At 39.2% G+C, this 25,836-nt stretch overlaps 1 protein-coding gene across 3 annotated transcripts in view; it reads right to left on the reverse strand.

Annotated features, from left to right (window-relative positions):
* The window catches only part of PRKG1 (protein kinase cGMP-dependent 1), an 891,251-nt gene that overhangs the window by 93,053 nt on the left and 772,362 nt on the right, over nt 1–25,836 (reverse strand). For all 3 annotated transcript variants that reach the window (XM_048859225.2, XM_048859224.2, XM_048859227.2), the window contains one exon: nt 21,471–21,545. In XM_048859225.2, coding sequence (XP_048715182.1) covers nt 21,471–21,545 — 75 coding nt within the window. The remainder of the gene's footprint in view (nt 1–21,470; nt 21,546–25,836) is intronic.

Raw genomic sequence — 25,836 nt, forward strand, 5'->3', positions numbered from 1 at the left:
GATAGCACAGGTTTTTAATACATCTATCTCTTTGTGCGTAGCACTGTATGACTGGGGAATAGCTAACATAGGATCTATATTTAAAAAAAGGGGGAAACAGTTATCTAGGCAATCACAGACTTGTTAGGGTAACTTCAGTAGTTTGCAAGACTTTGGACATATTGTGATGGAAAGAATAATTACATTCTTAGCAGTAAATGGAAAAGGGGATATAATGCAAAATGGGTTTAACAAAGATAGATTATGCCAGATTAACCTGATTCCTTCTTTGAGAAAATAACTGTTTTTTTAGATAAAAGAAATGCAGTAAATCTAATATATTTGGACTTCAACTAAAGCATTTGATATAGTAACACATAGGAAATTATTAAATTAAAGAAGATGGGGATTGGTAAAAGAATTATAAAGTGGATAAGGAACTGGCTAAATGAGAGAAGACAAGAGGTTATTCCGAAAGGTGAATTATCTGACTGGAGGAAGGTTACTAGGGGGAGTTCTTGAAGGACCATTCTTAGTCAATATCTTTATTAATGATGTTGGAACAAAAAGTAGGAGTGTTGTAACAAAATTTGCTGATGAGAGGCATTGTCAATACAGAGGAGGATCAGAATAGTATTCAGGAAGATCTGGATGGCACTAGAGTGACAGAAATGGGATGAAATAGGATCTGTGGGGGCAAACAATTTAATTAGTTTTGAGAGAAAGATGGACAAATTTATGAGTGGAATTTTAGAATAGGGTTACTTGTGATGGTAGGAGGCAGAGTTCAGCAGCCCTGGGGAGGTCCCTTCCAATTTATGTTTTATGTTCCTAAAGCTCCTGTTTTGTTACCCTGAATGGAGACTGATATCAGAGTGACTCAGCCAGAGAGCTGACACACCTAAATCCCAGGGGGAGACAAAAAATATTGGGGAGGAGGATACTGAGGCAAGGAGTGCCTACAGAGCCACACTCTGCCAACAGGGAGCACTACATGGCAGGCACGTCCTTTGTTAGAAGCAATAAAGAAGTAAAAGGGGAAATTAGCAAACTTACCTGTGACATTTATTTCTTATAATGGAGAGAATTCACTGGTCAGGAGACTACTCATAGATTAGAGTAGTAACATGGGATAAGGTTTCTATTCCCTTCCCCATTCTTCTTTGAACTAATGTATCCCTCAGCTGAATTGCAGCTGCACCACCCTCTGACTCTATGCAAGGACTTACAAAACTGAAAAAAACAGTAGAATTACAACTATAGGCCATGATTATTTGGTGGATTAGAGCACATTTGTGCTTTTTCCCTGGCACAAAGCAGCACTAATCCCAGTGGATCTGCTATTAAAGATTCTCCTCTGCGTATGGGGATCCTTGGGTGGTGCAAGGACACCAGAGGCACTGCCCTCCTTGTGACCAGTGCAGGGTGGTAGTCACAGCAGCCAGAACCTGGGCCACATTGGAAGCTAGTGCAGATTGTATGAGGATTGAAGGAGACCAAAGATGGCATAAAGCTCTCCTTGGGAACCATGCAAATCTCTTTTTTCATAGCACAGGGCACAATCATACTCTGAGGTAACTGAGGCATAATCCCATATGGAAGCCCCTCGTGAGAAACTGAAGGCTGTCTTAGAAGAAATTTGGAGCAGATTTAGGCTGAGGTCTTATGAACCATCAAGTGAGCAAGTCAATCACTTTATATATGCTGGTCCTGGAAAGAGTCTTAGATTTTCAGAGGAAGTTATTCAGCTGCTAGGAGCATCCTTTCTAGAAGGGAGGACATTCCTGTGGCTAAGGTGCTGGAGTGGAACTCAGGAGAACTAGGCATAATTCCTGCCTCTGCTCCAACTTTCTGTGTGAAACCAATAATTAAGTTTCATGTTGATGAAGTGCACTGAAGCTATTGGCATCAAAATTGACCACCCCAACTAGAGTGTGGAGCACGGTTGATGCACAATTTCCTTTTACAGCCACTACTCCATCTTATATACTAGAATAGCATTGCTTATCCATCCACCCTGGATGCATGGGGTGTTAGGGCCATTGAATATATGTAACTGCAGATTCCATGCACAATTCTCTAGCCTCCAACCAACACACCGCTAATGCCGCTCTTCATGCCAGCCTATGTGGCAACACTGCCATGGCACACAGAGGATGCAGAAATTCCATGTGTGGCCACTTAGCCTCCTTGTATTGCCTTCGCACTGGGGTTATGTGGAATGGAGGAGTCTAGTGCAGGGCCTTCACCCTTCATTATTAGCACTCAGAGTGTTTGATGTTCTTCTGTTAAAAACTAGTAGGAAATAAAATAGATATTTATGCAGGTCAAGTGAGTTTAGAATCAGTCTTTTTGTTAAAGTCAAAACTTGACATCCAATGGCATCAAGAAAAGAATTAATTATTGGTAGCTTCTATTGCCTTCTGGACTGTTATGGCCCCTGGCATGACCAAAACTATGCCTTTTAATGTTAGGTTTTCTGTTAAATGGCTCAGCCATTGCTGCAGGTCAAACAAACATTTGAATACGTTTTTTCAAGTTCACAACAATACTGCAAAATGCTGGAAGACATTCAAAAGGAGACAGTAACTTCCCCAGCTAACAGCTTGAAGACATATTTTATGTTTTCTTAGAGAGAAAGTTCCCTTAACATTGCTTCTTTATCTAATAAATTGGAAGTCAGTTGTGCAGTTATGGTTAATTTTGGACCAGACTCTGTAAGATGCTGAGCATGGTCAACTCCCATGGAATGTGAATCAAGTTCATGGAGTTCAGCACCTCACAAATAGTCCTTACCTTGCAGAATCTGGCCCTTCATGGTCTAATCGGAGGCTTAGTCAAGGATGGACCGATAAAACGATTTAAACTTTTTTTTTCAAATGTCAAACTTAATTTCTAACAAGGGAGCATTTGAAACAGCATGAATTTACATGCAAGTCTTTCTTTTTCCTGAGACATGAACTTCAGAGCTTTATTTTCTTGCTGATAACACATGATGGAAAATAATGAAGAGTGAGCTTACTGAACATTGTTTCAGTGACTAAATGGTCACTGAAAACTAAACCCAAATACACTGCATTTCAATTTGTACATAAATATTAAAAATAATGTGTAGGCATCATAGGCTATTAGAATATCATAAAACATCTTTCAGTTTTCAAATCCTGAAATGATGGACTTGAGCCATTCATCTCCCATAGGTGCATGCAATTAGAATACAAGCTATGAAGATACTGAATTTTAAGCAGCTGACAAAGAGTCCCAGAAGTCAGGTGTTTCCCCACCCCACAGCAATAGCATCCATGGGGGCCGAGTCAAGACATTAAAACATGGACTACTCCTCACTTTCTTAAATGTAAAAGTAGACACAGTCAGCTTACCTGGAATATTGCCAACATATTTCTATTTATTGGTTCCTAAATGAATTCAAAATACTTGATGAAGCACACAAGCAACCATCAAAGCTGAATGATATTCCCTACACGCACAAAAATTTTCTAAATGAAATAAAGAAGAGTTATCCATTAAGATAATGTGTGCAAGAAATGCACCTTTATTATAAGGAGTACTTGTGGCACCTTAGAGACTAACACATTTATTTAAGCATAAGCTTTCATGAGCTACAGCTCACTTCACTGGATGCATGTAGTGGAAAATACAGTGGGGAGATTTTATATACACCGAGAACATGAAACAATGGGTGTTACCATACAAACTGACCATACCATACCATAACAAGACTGATCAGGTAAGGTGAGCTATTACTGGCAGGAAAGTGGGGGGAAGGGAAGGGAGAGGGAACCTTTTGTAGTGATAATCAAGGTGGGCCATTTCCAGCAGTTGACAAGAACGTGTGAGGAACAGTGTGTGTGTGTGGGGGGGGTGGATAAAGATGGGGAAATAGTTTTTGGGGACAATGTACACCTTCAAATCAGCGGCACTGCTATGGGTACCTGCATGGCTCCACGTATGCCAACATTTTTATGGCTGACTTAGAACAACACTGTCTCAGCTCTTGTCACCTAATGCCCCTACTCTACTTGCGCTACATCGATGACATCTTCATCATCTGGACCCATGGAAAAGAAGCCCTTGAGGAATTCCACTATGATTTTAACAATTTCATCCCACCATCAACCTCAGCCTGGACCAGTCCATACAAGAGATCCACTTCCTAGACACTACAGTGCTAATAAGCGATGGTCACATAAACACCACCCTATACCGGAAACCTACTGACCGTTATGCTTACCTACATGCCTTCAGCTTTCATCCAGACCACACCACATGATCCATTGTCTACAGACAAGCTCTACGATACAACCGCATTTGCTCCAACCCCTCAGACAGAGACAAACACCTACAAGATCTCTATCAAGCGTTCTTACAACTACAATACCCACCTGCTGAAGTGAAGAAACAGATTGACAGAGCCAGAAGAGTACCCAGAAGTTACCTACTACAGGACAGGCCCAACAAAGAAAATAACAGAAAGCCACTAGCCATCACTTTCAGCCCCCTCCAACGCATCATCAAGGATCTACAACCTAATCTGAAGGACAACCCATCACTCTCACAGATCGTGGGAGATAGGCCAGTCCTTGCTTACAGACAGCCTCCCAACCTGAAGCAAATACCAGCAACCACACACCACACAACAAAAACACTAACCCAGGAACCGATCCCTGCAACAAAGCCCGTTGCCAACTGTGTCCACATATCTATTCAGGGGACACCATCATAGGACCTAATCACATCAGCCACACTATCAGAGGCTCGTTCACCTGTGCATCTACCAATGTGATGTATGCCATCATGTGCCAGCAATCTACGTAAAAGAATAAATGGACACAAGTCAGAAGTTAAGAATTATATCATTCAAAAACCAGTCGGAGAACACTTCAATCTCTTTGGTCACTCGATTACAGACCTAAAAGTGGCAATTCTTCAACAAAAAAACTTCAAAAACAGACTCCAACGAGTGACTGCTGAATTGGAATTAATTTGCAAACTGGACACCATTAAATTAGGCTTGAATAAAGACTGGGAGTGGATGTGTCATTACACAAAGTCAAACTATTTCCCCAGGTTTATTTCCCCCACCCCCACTGTTGCTCCAACATTCCTGTTAACTGCTGGAAATGGCCCACCTTGATTATCACTACAAAAGGTTCCACCCCCGCACCCCTGCTCTCCTGCTGGTAATAGCTCACCTTACCTTATCACTCTCATTACGGTGTGTATGGTAACACCCATTGTTTCATGTTCTCTGTGTATATAAAATCTCCCCACTGTATTTTCCACTACATGCATCCGATGAAGTGAGCTGTAGCTCACAAAAGCTTATGCTCAAATAAATTTGTTAGTCTCTAAGGTGCCACAAATCCTCCTTTTCTTTTTGCAGATACAGAGTAACACGGCTGCTACTCTGTAACCTTTATTATAAATCATCTTCTTAAAACAGAAAGGATTAGGAAATCTACAAAATCTTGTGATTTAATTTCAACTGAGATAGTTAAACATTTTAAAATGCATCTGCGGTTTTGATTAATTTGGTTGAAGGTGTTACTTCACAACACAGTGATTAGTAGTAGGAAATCAAATTCAGTGAATCAGTTTCTTCCCTGGGGTACACAAGTGAAATTGGTGTTGCACTTATAGATACAGTATGTGGTTTAACATTATTTTAATAGGCTAAATAGATAATTATTTTTGGTAGCAATAAAATACATTACCTTTATATATTTATGAAAGCAAAGATTTTTGGTATTGTGTGTTGACCCCAGGAAATGTAATTTGAAAAAGGATTCATGGAGTGGAAACACAAGTTAAAAACCTAAAGGTTAGAGTGTATATGTGTGTGGGTATGAGAGAGAGAGAGAGAGAACTGATTAACTCCCATTACTAAAGCAAAAATGTATTTGAAATACAACTGTGGACAAATTCTCTTGTCTTTTAATTTAGCTATGATCAATAAATCTATTAAACTTCCAGAGAATTTTATGTTAACAGCCAAGCAGATAGGGCAGATTATATGTTGACAGATTTACTATAAATTCTCATAAGTTTGTTAGTCTCTAAGGTGCCACAAATGCTCCTGTTCTTTTTACATAAGTTTGATTTTCCTACAAGCTCAAATTTCATTTTATCACATTTTTTTAAAGTTCTAATCTCAGTCTAAATACAAAAATTAAAAGTGTGATTAATTAAATTGTGAGCTCACTTTATTATCCTTTCAACAGCAGATGATGAGGAATTGCCAGAAGGAAAGTGAGAAATGGATGAATAATGAATATATTTTCACAACACCCCTGTGAAATGAGCATGTATTATCTCCACTTTACAGAAAGGGAACTGAGACATGGAGAGATTAAGGTAAAAAAGTATCCACTAAGATAACTAGAACCTGATTTTTCAGAGTATTGAGCATTCTATAATACTTCATATTGTCTTCAGATGCAGCTGAGAGTGCTCAACACTTGATTAGGCCCCACAGTCTGAAGTTAGGTACCCAGAAAATGACGGATACACTATTAGTGACCACCTGTGACTAGTGTGCAATCTTGATAATTTTCTTTTAGTATAGTTGTTTTGTTGTAAATTGCTAGGTTTTTAAAAAAGCAAATTGGAAAAAGGCATTATATTGACATGCATATAGGTCAGCAGCAGAGTTGGAAACTTTAGATCCACGGCACAAACCTTTGCCACTTGAGCTAAGTAATGAGGACCAGCAGTAGAGGGGCATGGGGTATTTGCCAGTGGGTTTCGCAGAAAATTTGCTGACAGACGAGGACTTGTGCAACCAGGAACATGGGTTCCATTCTAGACTCTGGAGATGAGTGTGCTCTTCGAGGCACACTCTTCTGCCAATCCTCCCCAAGCTTCACAACTTTTGCCCTGTCCCCTCCAACCTGTCCATGTCCCAGCCCTGCCTCTTTCCCACATTTGGCTCCTTCTCCCAGTCCATGCTGCTCTACTAGCCAGTCTCAGTCTTTGCTCCCCAGGCTTCTCATCCCAGTCCCAATCTCCTCACCCACAAGTGCTAGTCTCACCTCCTGGACTCCCTGTCCTAGGTCCATCCTCATATTCATTCACCTTTGAAATTTGGTCCTAACACACTCCTTTCCCCTTTTCCTCCAGCTAAACAGCCACAGACATCACAAACTTAAACACACACACAAATATAACTAACACACCAGAGACACAGACCTTTCTGAAAAATTTCCTGTTAAACAAAGTTATTTCTTTATGTGCTCTAACCTTTTTCACATGCATTAGGAAAAGCCAATGGATGTGTCAATATCTACCATGTACTTCGCCCTCTGATGCTGCCCAATCTGCCTCTCCAGCTTTGCTCCTCACACACAGCCCCAGCACTCCTGAATGAAGGGAGGATGTCTGGGTAACAAGGAATCCTGTTCTATGCCTATCTGAATTTTGCCTTCTTGGCCCTGCTCACTAATTCTCCCCAGCTGAGAGTTCCATTTCTTTGGCCGACTATTCTGATTTCAGACTATTAACATAGAAAGACTGACAAGTATCCCTAACTATAGTGTTCTTTCTCACCTCTCTCAGCATTCTCCTAAATGTCGCCTTACACAGTTTTTGGTTCCAAATTTGGGGCCTGATCTATCTCCCATTGGTTTTAATAACAGCTGCATTCTTTATAAGGGAAATAGCAAATGATCCTGGGAATATTTCTAGCACCCTAACTCCTAAAATGTAACTTGGAAGCATCAGTGAAGAGTTTTAATGATAATGTATTGACAGTTATCAGTATTTGACATTTGCAGCACTATAGGTGTGCATAGGGTTTCCAACCCTCCAGGATTGTCCCGGAGTCTCCAGGAATTAAAGATTAATCTTTAATTAAAAATTATGTCATGTGATAAAATCTCCCGGAAAATGTCCAACCAAAATTGGCAGCCTTAGGTGTGCATGGCATTCTATAGAGAAAATAAGTGGAACAGGCCATATCCTGGCCTCTAGAGAGAGGCTGCTTTATGTCCCCTGTACTGCAAATTAAGTCCTAGTAATGAGAGGGAGTAAAGTTAGAGTACCCAGCACCCTGGTGATCCCTGATAGTGTAAAACCACCATAGGGTTGATTACAAACTGGTGCAATTTAGAAGAGCGTTGAGACTGGGGGACAAATATACAGCCCCAGAGTTTGAGTGAATGAAAAGGTGGCTTAAAGCCTTCCCCAGCATTGCTGAGCTGAGTTCTGGTACAGAAGAGATCTGTGCTGAAGGTCCCCTACTTTGAGCTACTGTTTCTTCCCATGATTGTTATGCAAAACTGTAAGGACCTTAACAGGATCAGTAAAATATTCTTGGCATTAACCCATGGAAAAATTGTTCCAGAAAAAAATAAGGTAATTTAGACAAATGTTCAAAGTAATGGTCATATGTTTCTGACTACTTTATATAAACAAATATACATAAGAGTGGACCTGTTGTAGGATACATATGCATCAGTAACACTCTTCAAGTCTCCATTTTATAGAAATATTTTCTATTTTCTCCAGAATGTTATTCATGGTCTTCACAAGCCCTTGTACTGAAGATTCATTTCTTTATCTCTAACCTAGTATGGGCCTTGTGATGCATCAATATTGATGCAAAAATGATATTTTACAAGCTTCTCTGGGCCTTTACTGAATATTAGCTACAAGTATGAATGGCAAGAAAAATACCTCCATACATTTAAATTAGTTATGCTATAAAATATTCAGAAGAAATCACAAAAGGCTTCTGCTTTCTGGCACCCCAAAGGCAAGCGAATGTCAGGAAGATAACACCTCCTTGGTTGTAATACTGTTTATGACCACCAGAGTGTGTTTATATAAACTTTAAAAGGCAGCTTTTCTAACTTTACTTTGCTTCAACTTCTATCCTATTTTATTTTGTGCTATGTTTAAAAGATGGATAGGTTACTAAATTTTTGCTTTGCACAAAATATTTAATAGAAGTTTAATTGCTATAAAAACGGATTGTAACTCTAAAGACCTTGGGTAAAGAGATAAACAAAGAGATTGTCATCTAGATCAGGACACCTCCCTCTTGAACAAGATACCAGTCTGGTATAGCTATAATCCTTCATCTGAAGAAAACAAACTTTGTAAAGGAAAATGTTTTAGGAAAGACCTGGTCTTGCATGATAGGGCAGATAGGCTCCACACTGGCAATGAGGAGGTTAATAAGAGCTCATGGACCCAACTGGCTCTGTCCTGCAACACCCTGCAAATATCAGACGTGGAGATGGGAGTTAAAAGAAAGACACCTAGACTAGTTCAGGGCTGACCAGGAAGGAGAGCAGAGTTCTGCTTCTCTTGAATGGAGAGAAGCCTTGTTGATGCCCAGAGATTAGGTTAGACTGCTGGGTGAATGAGCCTCAGCTAGATGGGACAATCAGACCCTGTGGGATAGGTGGAAGCATGGACTGTTTAGAAGCAAGCCTGGAATAGAAGGGGGGTTCCCAATGAAGGTTTGTCAGATGACCCTGTTTTGAGTTGTGTTTATTTTGTGTTCCAGATTTCCTTTGGACCTTAGCATCCCTGAAGGGGCAGGAGTGAAATGTACCTTGGCTGGAGGGCTAAAGCACTATCTTGGACCTCACAGAGACAGTGTCCTACTGACAGAGTGAGTTCTACCTTGGTGAGCCACAAAGGGTCGTAGCAAAGGCAACCTGGTTACATCCTGTAAAAGAATGTGAGAATTTTCTTTATGTATTAAATTGCAAAATGGCTATAGAGATGTATTATCAGAGCAACGAAACCTCAGGGTAAAGTGGGCCTCTACCAACCCCACTTTCAAGCAAAAGCTCTGATTGTGTCCTTAAAACTTTAGGAAATATATGTGTAGCTGGAAATATTTTAAAACTTTTGTTTATTTCTTAAATATTGAAATGGCAAATATCTTTGTGAAATGCGTACTTGCAAATATGTTAGTTCCTAATAGAATTTCCTAACAACATTGCTATGTAAATGATAAAATGCTTTATGTATTCACCTGGAATCTAATGACCTTGCTAATTTGATTACTAATACAAGAAGGCATGTAAGTATAGAACATGTATACTAATACAGAATTAAATGATCACTGACAGTGTTCAAGTGACTACCTCACCCAGCTCAGGAAAACAAGAATTATCATCTCTCCAAAAGTTGTTATAGCGAATCAACAACGTCTTTACCAACAATTTAAACTAAAGACTCAAAGAAATATTTAATTTTAAATGAGTATTGGTGAATTTAAACCCTTTATATAAGGAACAGGAGTGTTTGGACTTGTTAAAAATAATTTCAATACCTGTTAAACACTAATGAAACTGAAGAAATGTGTCAGAAAATTGACTGAATAAAAAGAGTTAAAACTCTAATTTTAAAGATTTATCTGAGAATCTCCCACCACAAGATATATTATGTCTTCTTCCCTCCTATTCATTGTCTGGCTATACCGAAAAAGGACAGGAGACATTTGACATGGGTTTAATTAGGAGGCAACTTTATTATTAGATGTCTGAGACTACACGGCAGATAAAAGTGTACAGTGCAGGTAACTCCATGTTTATTCTGTAATTGCCTGGAGGTGAGGGGGCTTTTACAAGTTCCCCCTCTTTTTCCATCAAGTCCCTTCAGCAAATTTATTGCTGGGACCTTATCATACTTGGCTCACACCAGCTCCCCCTCTTTTTCCATCCAGGTTCCCCCCGGCAAATCCACTGCTGGGATATCACCATCCACCCCCCTTGTAGGAGGGTTAAGGTGGGCTGTAAAAATGGGGGGTTGGCTGCCTGCCGTACCAATCATAGGAATCCCCAACAGCCACCTGTTCGTTCCTTTCATGAACACCTCTTTTAAAGCCCTTTTCCAAGCCATTTATCCAGTCATTGTATACCTTTCCTATGGAGTACCTGCACTGAACATCTGCCCTACACTTAAATAATGAGTTGCGACATATAGCCTACCGCCCTTCAGGCCATGCATGAATAGAGCCCTTCTTGAACCTACTGTGGGGAAGGCAAAAAAACCCAACTGCATCCAAGACAATATGGTGGTAAGGGAAAAATTCCTTCCCAGCCTTCCCCCCCCAGCAAAAAAGGGTAGCTAGCGTAATGCTCACAGCAGGTGTTGACCAAACCTGGTATTTTACCACATAAAGGGGAGGCAGGGTGAGTCCTGCTTCAGACTGCTCCATGTAAAAGGGAGCTTCAGGCACAGGGCTTCCCCTTTTAAACCCTGCATTTCTAGGGGATAAGTCAGCAACCATGCTGTCCGCTTTTGCAACAGTTTTCATCTCCCTGCCACCGCTAGCCATAAAGCACTTGTGACAAGATGGCTGATGTTAGTCTGGTGGCTCCTGTGCTTTTCTTGGTGGGGAGCTAAGATGCCACTCTTTGCCCCTGTTCTTGGGTGCCCAGGGCCCCGCTACAAGCCCGGGAAGGTGCTAGAGGAGGGAAGTGGGGGAGGGGTCTGGGTTTGCTCCTCGCTCTGAGTCCCAGCCCCTCTCAACCCCTGAGGGTTTCTTACCCTTGTCCCCCTTAGGTGCTGGGGGGGAATGGAGTCTTCCTGTCCTGCTGGGGCAGGGTCTCCCTTACTTCACTACTCAGGTCTTCCAAATCTCTCAACACATCTCCAAGCTCCAGTCCTCTCTCCTTCCTCCTCCTCCCCTGTCTGCCTGAAACAGGGGGTTTTATTAGGTTCCTAACAGGGCCTTGATTGACTGCAGGTGCTCCAATTAACCTGAAGCCACCTTCCCTAGTCTACAGGGGACCTCGCCTTAATTAGCCTTGAGTTTATATATTTCCCCTCTAGCACTCTCCTACTGCTCCCTGGCCCTCCTGAATCACACACTGTTCCCTTCATTCGGCCAGACGCCCAACTCCCCCACCTCCCCCCCCACTTAAAGGTGCAGGGCGGTCATTACGTCAGTAGCCCCATCAAAAAAGAAATGAGGTTGGTTTGTCATTTCTTCTTGACAAATCCATGTTGGCTACTACTTATTAGCCTATTATCACTTAATAATTTGTTCCAGTATCTTTCCAGGTATGTAAGATATAACAACTGGTCTACAGTTCCCCAGGTCTGCTTTGTTCCCCATTTTAAAGGTACTATGTTTGCTTTTCCTCCAGTCCTCTGGGACCTCACCTGTTCTCCCTGAGTTCTGAAAAATAATCGCTAATGGTTCAAAGGTTGCTTCTGCTAGTTCCTTAAGTACTCTAGGATGAATTTCATCATGCCGACTTGAATACATCTAACCTATCTTTAACCTGTTCTTTCCCTATTTTGGTTTTCATTCTTTCTCCTTTGTTGTTAACATTAATTGCCTAAAGTATGTGGTCATGAATTGCCTTTTTAATGAAAACTGAAGAAAAATCAACATTAAAATACCTCAGCTCACTTGTTATTGGCTCTCCTTCTCCACTAATAGTGGGCCTACACTTACCTTCATCTTTGTCTTTCTCCTAATTATTTATAGAACTTATCACCTTTTATATCCCTTGCAAGGTGTAATTCATTTTGTGCTTTAGCCTCTCTGGTTTTGTCCCTACATGCTTGTGCTATTCTTTTATACTTATCCTTCACAAGTTTTCCATGTTTCCACTTTTTGTTAGGGTCCTTTTGATTTTCAGGTCATTAAAGAGCTCCTGATGGAGCCATACTGGATTCTTACTATTCTTCCTAACTTTTCTTTGCATCGGAATAGTTTGCTGTTGCGCCTTTATATGACGCACAATATAATTGGTGTAAGTCTTTTCAGGAATAACAATATGCAATGTCTTCTGATTTAAAAAGGAAACACTTTATTTTGCAACCCTCATTACATACAGTCAAGAATGACTATACTGCAATATATTGTGATGTGGTCTTATCTTTTAAAATAATTTGACAATTCCATTCCTTGTTTCTCTGTCTCCACATATGTGCCTATTGATTACATCAATTTTAACAAGAAATCCTACTGATATACTAGGATAAAAACTACAATTAACAGTGGGCTGCAACATAAAAGCCACAAATAATTGAGATCCAGATCATCCTGTTACACTCTAAGCTCTCTAATTAAAAGAAAAAATCCCTCAAATTGTCAAATACTTTAAAATCTATCATTTACAACACTGTGTTCGATATGCATTTCACAGTGTTAATATATTTAAAACTGTTGTACAATTTTAGTTAATAAAATGTCTGTAGTGCACTTTTTTTTAACTGCTGAGGCCAAACTAGCTTTCTTCTCCACTACACTAACTGATTAGGAGAGTCACTTTCATTATTTGCATGACCTGAAAGAGGAAACTGGAAATCCTGCTTTGATAGCATTAGCACTCTTTTTGAATTTGTAGGCTACACTTGTGTGTGTGTATATCCTGGCACTGCCTTCAGCCAAGTTGAAAAAATAGTTTCCACATGCTCAAACTGTCTAAATATTTGCACTGCCATGAGCCAGAAAATAATTTTTATAATAGAGAAACCCCTGATCCCATGAGTAAGTCTATTATTTGAGAAAATATTTGAGGCTCAGCAAAAACATAAGACCCTAATTAAATTATTCTCTCTAATTGGCACATAGTTCCTATTTTTGAACTTGATTCTAAAATGTTGATTTTCAGCATGGCTAAAAATGTTCCCAGGCTTATGTTTCTAAGAAACATAAACAAAAACAAAGCCCTTTCTAATACATATACATACGGATAACGTTGATAATGTTCTGTTAACATACCGTAGTTGATAACATTCTGCTAATATTCACTACAAAATCCATGGACTGCTATCACTTTATATTAAAGGGCCATCTTTTCATATGGTTTGCAAAAATGCACTTGGAAATACAGTTTGCATATGCAGACCCTTCCCATTTGCACAAACAAACGAGGCACTTGAACTGACAATTGCCCATTTGGGGTTAGATTTTGCCCTACATGACCTCATATGAATTGATGGTGAGCTGATGGGCCACACAGCAGCTGGAGTCCCCAGAAAGAATCCTGGCTGACTTAACTGGAATTATTCTTAGGGGCTACCAGTCACTCACTCTGGCAGGCCCATTGCACCCCACTACCTTCATCTGAGCAAGAAGGTGGAGGCAGATTCCAACCTTTACCCATGTGTATAGGGAGTCACCAGAATGTGCACCTTTGAATTCACAAATTCATTTGTGTTCACAAATAGATACACCAGATCATTTATGAAGGCCCTTTGAAAATTTGTCCCTAAATGTCCCCAAGTACAATGCATTAAAGCTTAAATTTTTAAAGACAGTTCCAAATTTTAAGTTTCCTGAGGATCCCCAGACTGTGAGCCTTAACCTTGAAATACAGCCATTAGTTTCTGTTAATGGCTTGCCATTATTTAGGTTTAGTTAAATAGTAATTGCCTTTTTTGGTTATGTGTTTCACTGAATGCAGCCATTGCTCTCCCTTCCCCTGTGACTCCAGCAAGTCACTATAATGCAAACCTAATAAAATACCTTCTTTTTATCCTTCAAACATACATAAACAAATGAGGGAGGTCGAATAAAAAACAAAAGGAAAGAAAAGATTGCAAAGGAAGGTAATAAATATAGATAATAAATAAATAAAAAAAACAAAAAAGCAACACTGAAGAAAAAAGCAACACTTCTATTTTTTAAAAACAAGAAAAATGAGACGGATTTCAGGAGACAGTGAGTTCCATATTAGAAAACTCACACAACAAGAGTGACTTCAGACAATGGGTGTGTGGGGAGGTGGGGGAGAATCCTTAAAAAGCGGATGGCATCCAAAGACAAGATACCTGTCAGTACTAGGAATAAGTTTCAATTCAGCTAAGCACACACTTAACTTTAAGCACATGAATGGATTAAGTAATTACATGCTTTGCTGAAGTGGGAGCTCAAAAACCAATAGTGCTAACTTAATGACAACCTGCTACTCTATAGGCAGCCAATGAAAAGAATGCAGGACAGGCAAAGTAAACTCATGTTTGCTCAAGTCATAGAACTATATTTTAAATAGCAATGCCAGTATAAATATTATTATTAAAGCCTAAGGGAAAGAGAAAATATATAACACCAGGGAGAGAATTTAATTCTGACTAGTAAAATGTAAATATATCAGCAAAAATAATAATAAAAAAACCTCACTGAAACAAGTCAATAAGCTGCATGAAAAATGAGATTTTGCTAGGAGTGATGAAAGAGAAGTGGTGAAATGACAGTTACTCCTTTGATCAGTTAAAGAAAAACATTGATAGGTTTGGATGCAGCTCATCTAAGCCCCCTTAGAAAAAAAAGGACAGTGACTGTAAATACAGGTCTTAAAGCACAGCTAAGGTAACGATGAGGAAAGCTATTAGTCAGGGCCAGATTAAGACATAGGCCCCTGACTTGGGCCACAGCTCCTAGTATCAGGTAACGAGGGCAGAATCTCAGTTTTAATTTTAAAAAAGTAAGCCCTCAGGGTTATAAAAATCAAAAACTTTTTAAAATGGAATCTGAGCATAACCAAAACAACATCTGCTTGATTCTGCGGATGGTCTGGAACAATCGCTCTGAGAGATAGGTGAACTGCTGCATGTATCTCAACAGGGTGTTAATTTCATGACACACTGCCTGGGGATTCTATGTGGCAGGAGGAGAAGCTTGCAGGGGATTTAGCCCACTAAGCATGTATACCCTGGTTACTGGGGAAAATACTGGGTGGCGTACACTTCTGCCAGCCTGCCTATATATGGGGAGAGGGGACTGCTCCTGTTGCTGCTTCTAGGTGACCCCATGCTGCTGACCCATTGCTCTAGCTTGGGATGTGTCCCCCCTTGCCATTGCCACCCCAGGGAGGGACAAGGCCAAATTGCAGAGGGTCTCATATTGTGGTGTGCAAAGGGATCCAGATTGCCTTGATCTGGCCCTGGTAGTGGTTAAAGTGGTGTAGAATGTGAAGAACTTCAGGAATCTATGGAACATGGAAAAATCCCAGTAGAAGTGATGGGGAGAAAAGCATCAGACTCTCTCTAAGAGTATGTGAAATTCATAGAGTTCTAAGAACTCCATGTGATTTCAATAACTGCATTAGAAGCCACCTGTTTCCTATTGGATTTGTTAGAGCTTCAGCAGTGGCTCCACCTGGAATTAATTTAAGAAAACAGGTGCTCTCTTTTTAGGAATTTTCTTTATATATAATGAATAATAATTCAACTTATTATGTAATGTTTGCTGAACGGGATCCTGCCACTGGTATGCATTGTGGTTCTTCTGCGATTACTGTTATTCTTGGGAACAAGAATCATGTTAAATTTATGCTTCTCTTTGTGACCCAGCAACCTCTTTGTGCCAACTGGCAGAGTGCACAGTGGGTTCATAGGATTTTACAGGACTCCTCGGGGTCAGATGTATATGTAATAGTTCACCAAGGGGTGACATGTGAGATCTCTACTGAGAGCCAGTAGCTCATTGGTCATCATAATCATTCCTAAATGTAAGGATGGATAATATTTAAGAAGTTATTTGTCTATACTGAAAATTAGGTTCTTAAGGTCCTGGAGTCAAGAAAGGTCACCAGGAAGTGATGTCACTTGGACATGTTCCTTCCAGGCAGGAGGTAACAGACACCCACCTCCCTATTTCATCATATGTGTATTGTCTGCCACACAATGAAGATCTATTTGTATACCAAGCCAGGTGCCAGTCAAGAAATTGTGAAATCTACAAGAAAGAGAAAATTTGCAAGAAGAAACAAAAACAAGACGGGGGAGGGTATCCTGTTTATAAATGAAAACAAAGAATAGAACTTGTATATCTTGGAAGGCAAAGGAACACACTGGATCCTTCACCAGGGAAGCAAGCTGACAGCATACTTGTCTCATGAAAGGAGGATCACAGCCAAGTCTGGTTAAAAAGTACTGCAAGGAATTTGAATGATCCAAACTCAACAAGACATAGAGTATCTTGGTAATTAAGTCTAGGTTCTAGAATGTGTGTTATAATTTTGTTTTCGAAGTAACCATTTGTTCCCAATATTTTCATTACTTGAATCTCCATGCTTTGCTAAATAAACTTATGAACTTTGAATTCACTATACACATATCTAAGTGCTGTGTGTTAAGTGGAACAGTGATTGGAGGTAGAACTGGTAAACTGTACTGTTTCTTTGGAAGTAGTGAATCTGAATACCGTGAGTGTCCAGTGAACCAGGAGCTGGACACTCCAAGGAGACACTCAGAGGGCTTGAGGGTTGGAGTGTGCTTATGGTAAATAAAATGTGTTACTGTGTTACCAGCCTATCTATAACACATCAGAAACAATATTTATACTTTTCACATTTTCTATTCCTCTTGGCTTAATAAATATGTGTTAATTACATGAGGACATAGTATGCATTGAAATAATAAAACACCATGGTTAAAATATTAAAAACTGTTGGCTTTCTGAGCTGCTAAAATCCATCATACTTTTATAGCAAGTAATGGCAGACATCAATATGATATAATGTTCAGTTGAACTGACGTTGAGGGTGGTCAACACCTCTTAGAATGAGGTCCTTACTATTTATAGTTTCCAATGATGCTTGCTAAATTTCTGATCTTTTTAGTGAACCTGATGTAAGGTTATGTAGTAATCCTTATTCATTCAAAGAACGGTTTATGATATACCATAAACAGTGGAAAATGTGATGCTTGCTACTACCAAGTGACAAAATACTATTATGCAATTTTCAGTTATTGCAAATCACAGCACTTTGCTAAAGCACAATTGTGTCTCATGCTTTCTATGCGAAACTCTTTCACTTCATAGTCTTAAATTTTGAAAAGATAAACCCTTAAAGAGCAATTAGCTGAAGTTAATTAAGAGCCGTTTGAAAAATAATCCAGGTTAAAGTTTCTGCCAAGTAGATTTTCTCCAAGAGGAATTTTATCTTGTCAGACATAGATATAACAACTGTTGAGTGACGAAGCAGGTTCCAAATTTTCTCCTTTTACTCATAGCTTTTCAGTCATTTCTACTGTTCTATTCATGCCTTTTCCAGGCAATTGCTTTCAAGAAGTCAAGCAAATCCAAATGTGGTATTTAACTAATAAAGGCCATATCTTTTGAAAGAACATTTCCTTTATAACCTTTGTAAAGGTAGACAGCACTGATGACTTCTGCTTTTTTAAAGTCAAAATGTCACTATGTGGGGGGCAATGGCATGATTGCTGACTCTGGCACCTTGGGATTGTATGCAAGGGCTAACCCTTGACTTGTAAAACTGCAGGTAAGGACCTAGAAGGTGCCATAACAGCTTGTCTGTTCTTCTTACTGTGAAACTGTCCACCTAATTAAGGTCTCTCTAATATTAGGAATCTTTTGCCTCATCTTTCTCGTTGTGTGAAATTTTGAGCACTAGAAAACAAACAAGGAAAAGCACGAGATAAAAGTACAGCAGAATGTTAAGCTATCTACTGACATTCTAGCTTCTAAAAAAATGGATTGCTCCACAAGAGATCCAATTCTGCAGGCTTTCTCAAGCAAAATATCTACTAAAGTCAATGGGAGTTTTACTAGGATTTGGGCTAAATGAGCCAAGTGATCATAAGGCCTTAAAAGTGGTCAATGGACATTGAAAATACTTTCTTGCATGATATTTATGTTGACGTGCATATCAATGTAATTTAATCTGTTTAGGTTTTTAAACCACAACCACCCACCTACCTCACCTCGGTATCTGAGGAGCACATACTGCATATCAAAAACATGGCTTAAAATGACATAAACCTGAGAGGATTTTCTATGAAATGATGAAGAGAGTGCATTACTTTTTTTCATCTTATATTAGCTGCTAATGAATTAGAAAGTGAAGGTCTAACAAAGGCTGTGTATGCAATAATTGAGTTATATTACTCAGCAAATCCCCACACCTACTACTAAGTTTTCTCCCCACATTATCCCCCTGGAAATCTAAATAGTAGCATTGACATGGCATATTTGTAACTCTCTCTCTCTGCAAAGCAATGTTTAGTTGCCTGTGGTTAGTTTACTGGACTACAGTAACTTCATAAAATTGGTCTTTGTATAAGCTGCTACTGACCATTAAAATAAAATTAGGAGGTCTGCCTAGTTATCTGCTGCAAGATCATCACTTCAAGTCTGATTCAGCATTCCTTCTGTACCCCAAATTCCCACTGAAATCAATGAGAGTTTTATTTATTTAAGGAATCAAGGATGAAGTCCTATATATTTTGTTATGGGGCCATAATTCTGCACAATGAGGAGAAAAGTAACTTAGTGGAGAGGTGCAATAGGTTAAAAAAGGTGTTTGGAGTGATAAACAGAAAATGTCTCTTTATTCTGTTGGCACACTCCAGCATTATCAAAATTAATGCAAGACACTGAAAATGGGACACAGACTTATTATATGACAGAAGAATTTTGAGTTTCAATTCTTATAAAACTAATAATATTTAGTTCCTTTCCATTTCTCTCTACAATAAAACCATACATTCTTCATACAGACTTCCTTAAGCCCACAAAGACTAATGCGAAACTACTATGTATATTTTAGTAGTAAGCTTTAATTTAGGCCAACAGAACTGAAAGGCTATGATAGTCACACTTTTCAACTGTTTGATTCTGAGAAGAACCCTAATATCTAATCTTTTGCCTTCCTTAAAGTGGTAATGGTAAAGAGATCTGCAAAAGAGAAAACATCAGATTTTTATACAATAGCTTCAGTTTCTCTTTAAATTATTCTTGACTTAGAGCCACTTGTGTTTAAAGTCACCATTAACCTTTATCTGAGCAAATCTTGATTTTATTCATTTATTCTGAAGTGTTAAGAAGGATATTCCAGGCCTACCTGGAAAAGCTAAAGGTTTAGGGTGAAATTCAGAAAGTTCATTAGGTGCCTAAATCCCCTACTGCAAGCCACACAACTCCTGCTGAACCCTGTAATTCACAAAGCTCATTTGGTGCCTAAGTTTTTTCCTCTGGGCATATGCATTGCTGCCTAATTTTAGGCACCTGGACACCTATCTCCTGCTAAACCCCAAAACGATTCATGAGCCAGGGAAGACAGTCGTTCATTCACCTAACTTGCTCCAGGGGCTGGATCTGGTTAGCGCCCTTTGGGCACACCAGCTGAATTGGGCCCCATTCAAAGGCTGTCCAGAAGAGGAGTAGGAGATGATTGTGGTGCTGCCACCCACCTTATGACCTTTAGACTAGTGGTTAGAGTGCTCACCTGGGATGTGTGAAACTTGGTGGGTGTCCTAACAACTGGACTACAGAGTCATTCCCACTCTCTCCCCCCAATCACGCTTTCATGATTTAACCAGAGTGCTTCAACAGGAGAGACTGAGGGAGCCCCAGATCAGAACATCCCATAGTTCAGTAGTCAAAGCATTCTCCTGAGAGGTTGGACTTCCCTGTTCAAATCTTTTCTCCCCTTCTGCCAGGAAGGGGGGGAATTGAATATGGGTATCACACATCCCAAGTGAGTGTTCTAACCAGTGGGCCAAAAGTTATAAAGTTGGACATAACCACCACCTCCTCCTCTATGCTGACACCTAAATTATTCTTGCAAGAAACTATGTAGGCACCTAAGCCAGGAAAGAAATTCCTTTTCGTGGGTCCGTAGCAGAGCTAAGTGCCTCACTGTAGCCTGGACTTAGGAGCTTTTCTCTGAGAAAGGGCCACTCTTTAGCACATTGTCATCTTCCATTGGCTAGCATAGGCAGAGAGCCACCTAGCATGCTGGCTTTTGTGGATCACATTCAAAGATGCCTTTCTCTCCCCATTAGGGAGAGGTTCACTAGGCTTTGTGAATCAGACTTGTTCCTGTGAATTTCTAGGCACCCAAGGTGCTCAGCATTGCAACACCTAAGTCCCTTCCTGGATTCCATCCCTAGAGTCTAAACATATAGAAGTCTTTCTGTTAAGCAGAAGATATTGACCAAGTGGGAATTGTTGCAGCTCTTGTTTCTGTTTGTTAGCACTTTTATTATTTAAAACATTTTGAAGTGATTAAACACTAGTCTTAACTTCTAGAAGGAATACTTTAAGCCAGTATTTTGGATGAAAATATTATTCCATAGCAAAGTAACTGTATCATTCAAAAACTACTCGGCTTTCCCCTCTTCAACCTTCTTTTACAGAACATATTTTATTTGCTAAGGTTTGAAAAACTCAGGACTGTTTGAAAAAAGCCCAAAATATGTCAATAATTTCTACTGAGGCAATGTCTTTGTCATCTTGAGGTTTTTTTATCAGTTTAGAATTGACATACATTAATTCCTACCTTAAAATATTTCATGACAACTATTTGCCAACCACTTTTAAAATTAAACTCTTTAGATTAACAAAGCATTATACTATATTTCTTTTATTTCCTATCAGACATTTCACTTCCTATTTTATAGCATCATGTAATAAAAAGTGTATGTTTTTAAAAATTTCTTGATTTGATTTCAATTAAAACACAGGGTATAGGCAGTACATTGAGATTAATTGGTTAAAGCCAAAATCATTAGTTGCCACTTACTTTGCTTTTGCTTCTGCATCTTCATAGGCCTTATTGGAAACATCATCCAGACCTCCAATCAAATGTTTGAAAGAGCTGTAAGAATAAAGTGAAATTTCTAAGATATATGACTTTTCTAATATGGAATTAAAACAAGAAAAATATGTTTATTCAACAGCATGTCACCATCTTGACCTTGATCTATCAATAAGGACAGATATGATCAACAGAAGCTGGGAATGGACACAAAGAGAAAGAAGTAGAGAACTAATATGCTCACCTCACATTTCATTTTCAAAACACTTTCATAAATGTTTAATAAGAAATAATAACACATACATAAATTAAAAGTAAGGCCCAGTCTTATTCCTCAAGCTATTTTAGGGACTGATCAAATTGAACTCGGTGGCAAAACTCCGACTGACTGCAATGGCCATATTTTGCTTATAATTTCTATAAAATGTTAGGCAAAAAAGTCGTAATAATGAGGGTTATTTATAACTGTGTATATAGTGCAATAACCATCAGCTTCCCTTTAGACATGGCCTTTTACGTAATAATAATCATGGTTATGACTGAAATATCACATAAACATACACACAACACAACTCTTTAGTTTTGCCACTTTGTTGAAGTCAGAATTTTTGAAATTATATGACATACACTACCATTTACACACAACTTAGTAAAAGCAACAGGAAACGCATTAACTAAAAACTGAAATGAAAGACTATCTTTGAGCTTCCATGAAAATTATGTCCTTTTAAGAATTTTACCATGGTTAAGGACTATAATTTTAACTCTTAAGATGTGTTCGTGATTAAGCTAAGACCTCTTTTCACAAAGGAGCTGATTACTCAGTAGTGTTTCAAAAATATGTATAAATTTGTACCATGGTTTCAGGGTTGTCTTTGGCAAAGAAACCTGGCCATGTGCATGGCTGCAAACTCTTATCTGGATAACAGTGAAATCAAAACATACATACGCAAAATATGTTCATTGACAAACATCTTATTAAATCTTTGGGCTCTGAATCTAGATTTCATGGGCGATTTGTATAGTATTTTCTCTTCTATAAAGATTTGAATGTAAGGTAGTCAAAGGACAAAAAGCTAAAGCTACAGCAGACAAAACTTATCCATAATATAACCCTGTGGCATACACATAGGCAACTCCTGACCCATCAGCATTACTGCTAGTGAAGCCTGCCAATCAGCCAGATGTCTCTGCAAGAATACCTTTCACAGCTTGGCATCTGTGTCTTGTGAGTGCCAACTATATGCCATTTGGGGTTATGAGTACTGGCCAAATCCGTGAAAGATGACAAGGAGAAAGAAGAGATGAGTTTATGTATATTATTGTTTGCTTGCACCACCTACAAATATGTGAGCAAGAAGGAGGTGCTGTTGTAATGCCCCTGGTATTTTGTAATGCCCCATATATTTTGTAATGCCCCTGGTATTTTGCCAACTGCCAGAGGAGTAAAATGATAGCTTAGATATGCTTGAATGTAGTTATGAAAATTATTTTTTGCAATGTTCATGAATAAGTGTTTCCACAGTGAAACAGCATGTAATAGAATAATAAGAAAATTTAGAAGTACTACAAAAATTAGTCTATTATTATTAATATTCTATTTAAATATTCAAACATTGCATGCTTAGGATACAGCTGGATCCTAAGGTCCATAGGAATAATCTCTTTTTCTTCCATTCCAACCTTCCACCACTGCATCAAGCTGACTTTCCCCAGGATTTCAGCAGTGTACCAGGATACTTATAGCATTTTACATCTTCTTCTTCTATCCAACTGTCTCCATGAACAAATCTTACCCCAGCCTTAGGTCTCCTGAAAGCTGTGAGAGGAATGGGCTTGAAAGGACCTTGTGGAATATCATTACTTATTAATAAAATAAACCTCAAAAGAATGTTTAATCCTAAACCACAGCCTGTATAAGATCAGTGGTGCTAGGATAGAATGAAATCTGTTTTACTTTCCATCAAGCTTCAGCTGTGTGTCAAACAACTCATCATATAGAGAGACGACACAGCCACCCTTGCTGAAATCCCCAAATTCACAGCCATTTCATCAGAAGTTAAAACAAGGGCTTTAGAGTAAGGAGATATCTGTAACAACAACAAAAAAACACAGCACCACCTCCCCATTCCTCTAAGCATTTCCATGCAGAAAGTAGCACATTTGGGCTCAGTTGTTGCATTGCTAAAAGAGCTGGGGAGAGGACAGCATCCTCATCATGTGCTCCTGAATGCACTGTGTCTTAGTTGGGAAGTGCGAATGAGGCACTAAGTGGGGCTGGCAGGCTGCAGGCTGGCAGGAAGGGAAGGTCATAAGCTCACCCCTTTGTAGGATATGTAGCACCAGCCGCTCATTCCCAAAACAGGGGCACAAGGGTAGCAGGATGCTTTCTGTACCCTCTCCTTCCTCACAGACAATGGTGTTTACTTTTTTTTTTTTTTGCAACAATATTCTGTTATCCCACTGCTGATGATATTTGTGTTTTAATATGAACTTTCAATCCAGGACACAGCAGGAGAAACAGAAGAGACATATAAACGTGTTTATGATATCAAAGTTTCAACAAAAATGGTTGAGATCATGCAAATGACTTTATAGCAGAATCTACTAAAGAAAAAGATGGTCAGTGGAGGAGACACCTCCTGTTTAAATACAAATATGTCACGACACTGTATCTACGTGTGTTAGGAAATCAAGTAAAATAGATTTATGCTTAAATTTGATACCATATGTTTGAGAGTTTTCTCATTGTCACAATCTTCTTCTTTTTGAAGAAAACAGTTCACAACTCAAAATTTCAGTAACAGTGGCTCTCTTTGCCTAGAAGTTCAGCTTTGTTCTTAACAGATTTTGTTGTTTGATTTTCACAGGCATGTGTATGCATTTGATTGTGATGGGAGTTCCAATATTTGAGCTGCTGAATTATTAAAATCCCAAAAGAAAGGGAATACTATTAGCTCAAAATAGGGTCATGCGACAAGTCTTTGACAGGACTCCTACTTTCTACACAGAGTTTGTCTTCATGCAGTCAATCCTTTTGGTAAGTCTCCTTGGTTCTGGTCATCCCATTCACCAGGAGGCACATCCAGGCAGCAAGCTCTCTCAAGCTCTTGGCTGAGAACTCTGCTCTCCTTCCTGGTCAGCCTTAAATTGAGCGGGGCTTCCTTTATATAATTCTCCTCTGCACATCTGATATCTTCTACAGGTGTAGCAGAGTGAATCCAATTGGGCTCATTGGTCTTCATTAATCCCTTCCTTGTCAGAGTGGTGGCCTGTTTGCCCCCCAGGGTCTCACTGGTAACAGCCTTTGAACTATTTAAGGTCTGTTTTGTTAAGACATTTTGCTGCAACTAACATGTAATTGAAGAAGATAGTGAAGAGAAACTAAAAAAATTAACTATTCTCTTTGCTTCTTTCTTCTTCAGACTCAGAAGAGTAAAATCAATAGTTTAACATATATGTCAGCACACAAAGTATGTGAGCTAATACCTTTTATTGAACCAACTTCTGTTGGTGAGAGAGACAGCAGAAGTTGGTTCAATAAGAGATATTACCTCACCCACCTTGTCTCTCTAATATCCTGGGACCGACATGGCTACAACTACACTGCATATATGTCACAACTGCTCTGTTATACTAGTCACTTGGTACCAGATTTGTAAAGGTATTTAGGCACATAAAGATCAGGTAGGAGACTAATGGGATTTCCAAAAGTGCCTTGGAGCCTAACGCCCATTTCTTTTTAAAATCCCACTACGCACTTATCTGTATCTTTAGGCACCCAAATACCTTTAAAAATCTGGCCCTCAGTCAGTCAAATGATTAAGCCTGTCAGTCATTTGGTTAAAGGGCTGACAACAAGGATGAAGCATTTGACAAAATGCCTAACATTGCTCAATGAATTAACCAACAAAAGGAATAACGATATTGTATTTTATTGCATGCTATCAAATGCAAGGGAGCACCTATCATTCTGTAACGGCAAATGCCATGTAGCATTGTATCATGAACAGGCTACTTTAGCAGTAGCTGTAGCTCAAGTTTTATTGGCTGTCATATTACAGCTTTGAAACATTTACACCTATTGATTTTGTACTTCTTTTACCCTGAACATTTATATTTAGTTCATCTTGGGATACCAGAAAAAGATCAATACAAATGTAAATGCAAATGTTACCAAAATGGCAAATATAAATAAAAGATGGGCCCCATCAGAACTTTCGAACACCCCTACATGCGGAAGAAACCTGTGATTCATCCCCATCTCTATAAATATTTTTCGCTCAGCTTGTGGGGCAAATGCCAAAATTCCCTCTCAGTATACCTGATGGGCAATATATGGCAGTTTCAT

This window comes from Caretta caretta, chromosome 7 (assembly GCF_965140235.1).
Source record: "Caretta caretta isolate rCarCar2 chromosome 7, rCarCar1.hap1, whole genome shotgun sequence".
Taxonomy (NCBI): domain Eukaryota; kingdom Metazoa; phylum Chordata; order Testudines; family Cheloniidae; genus Caretta; species Caretta caretta.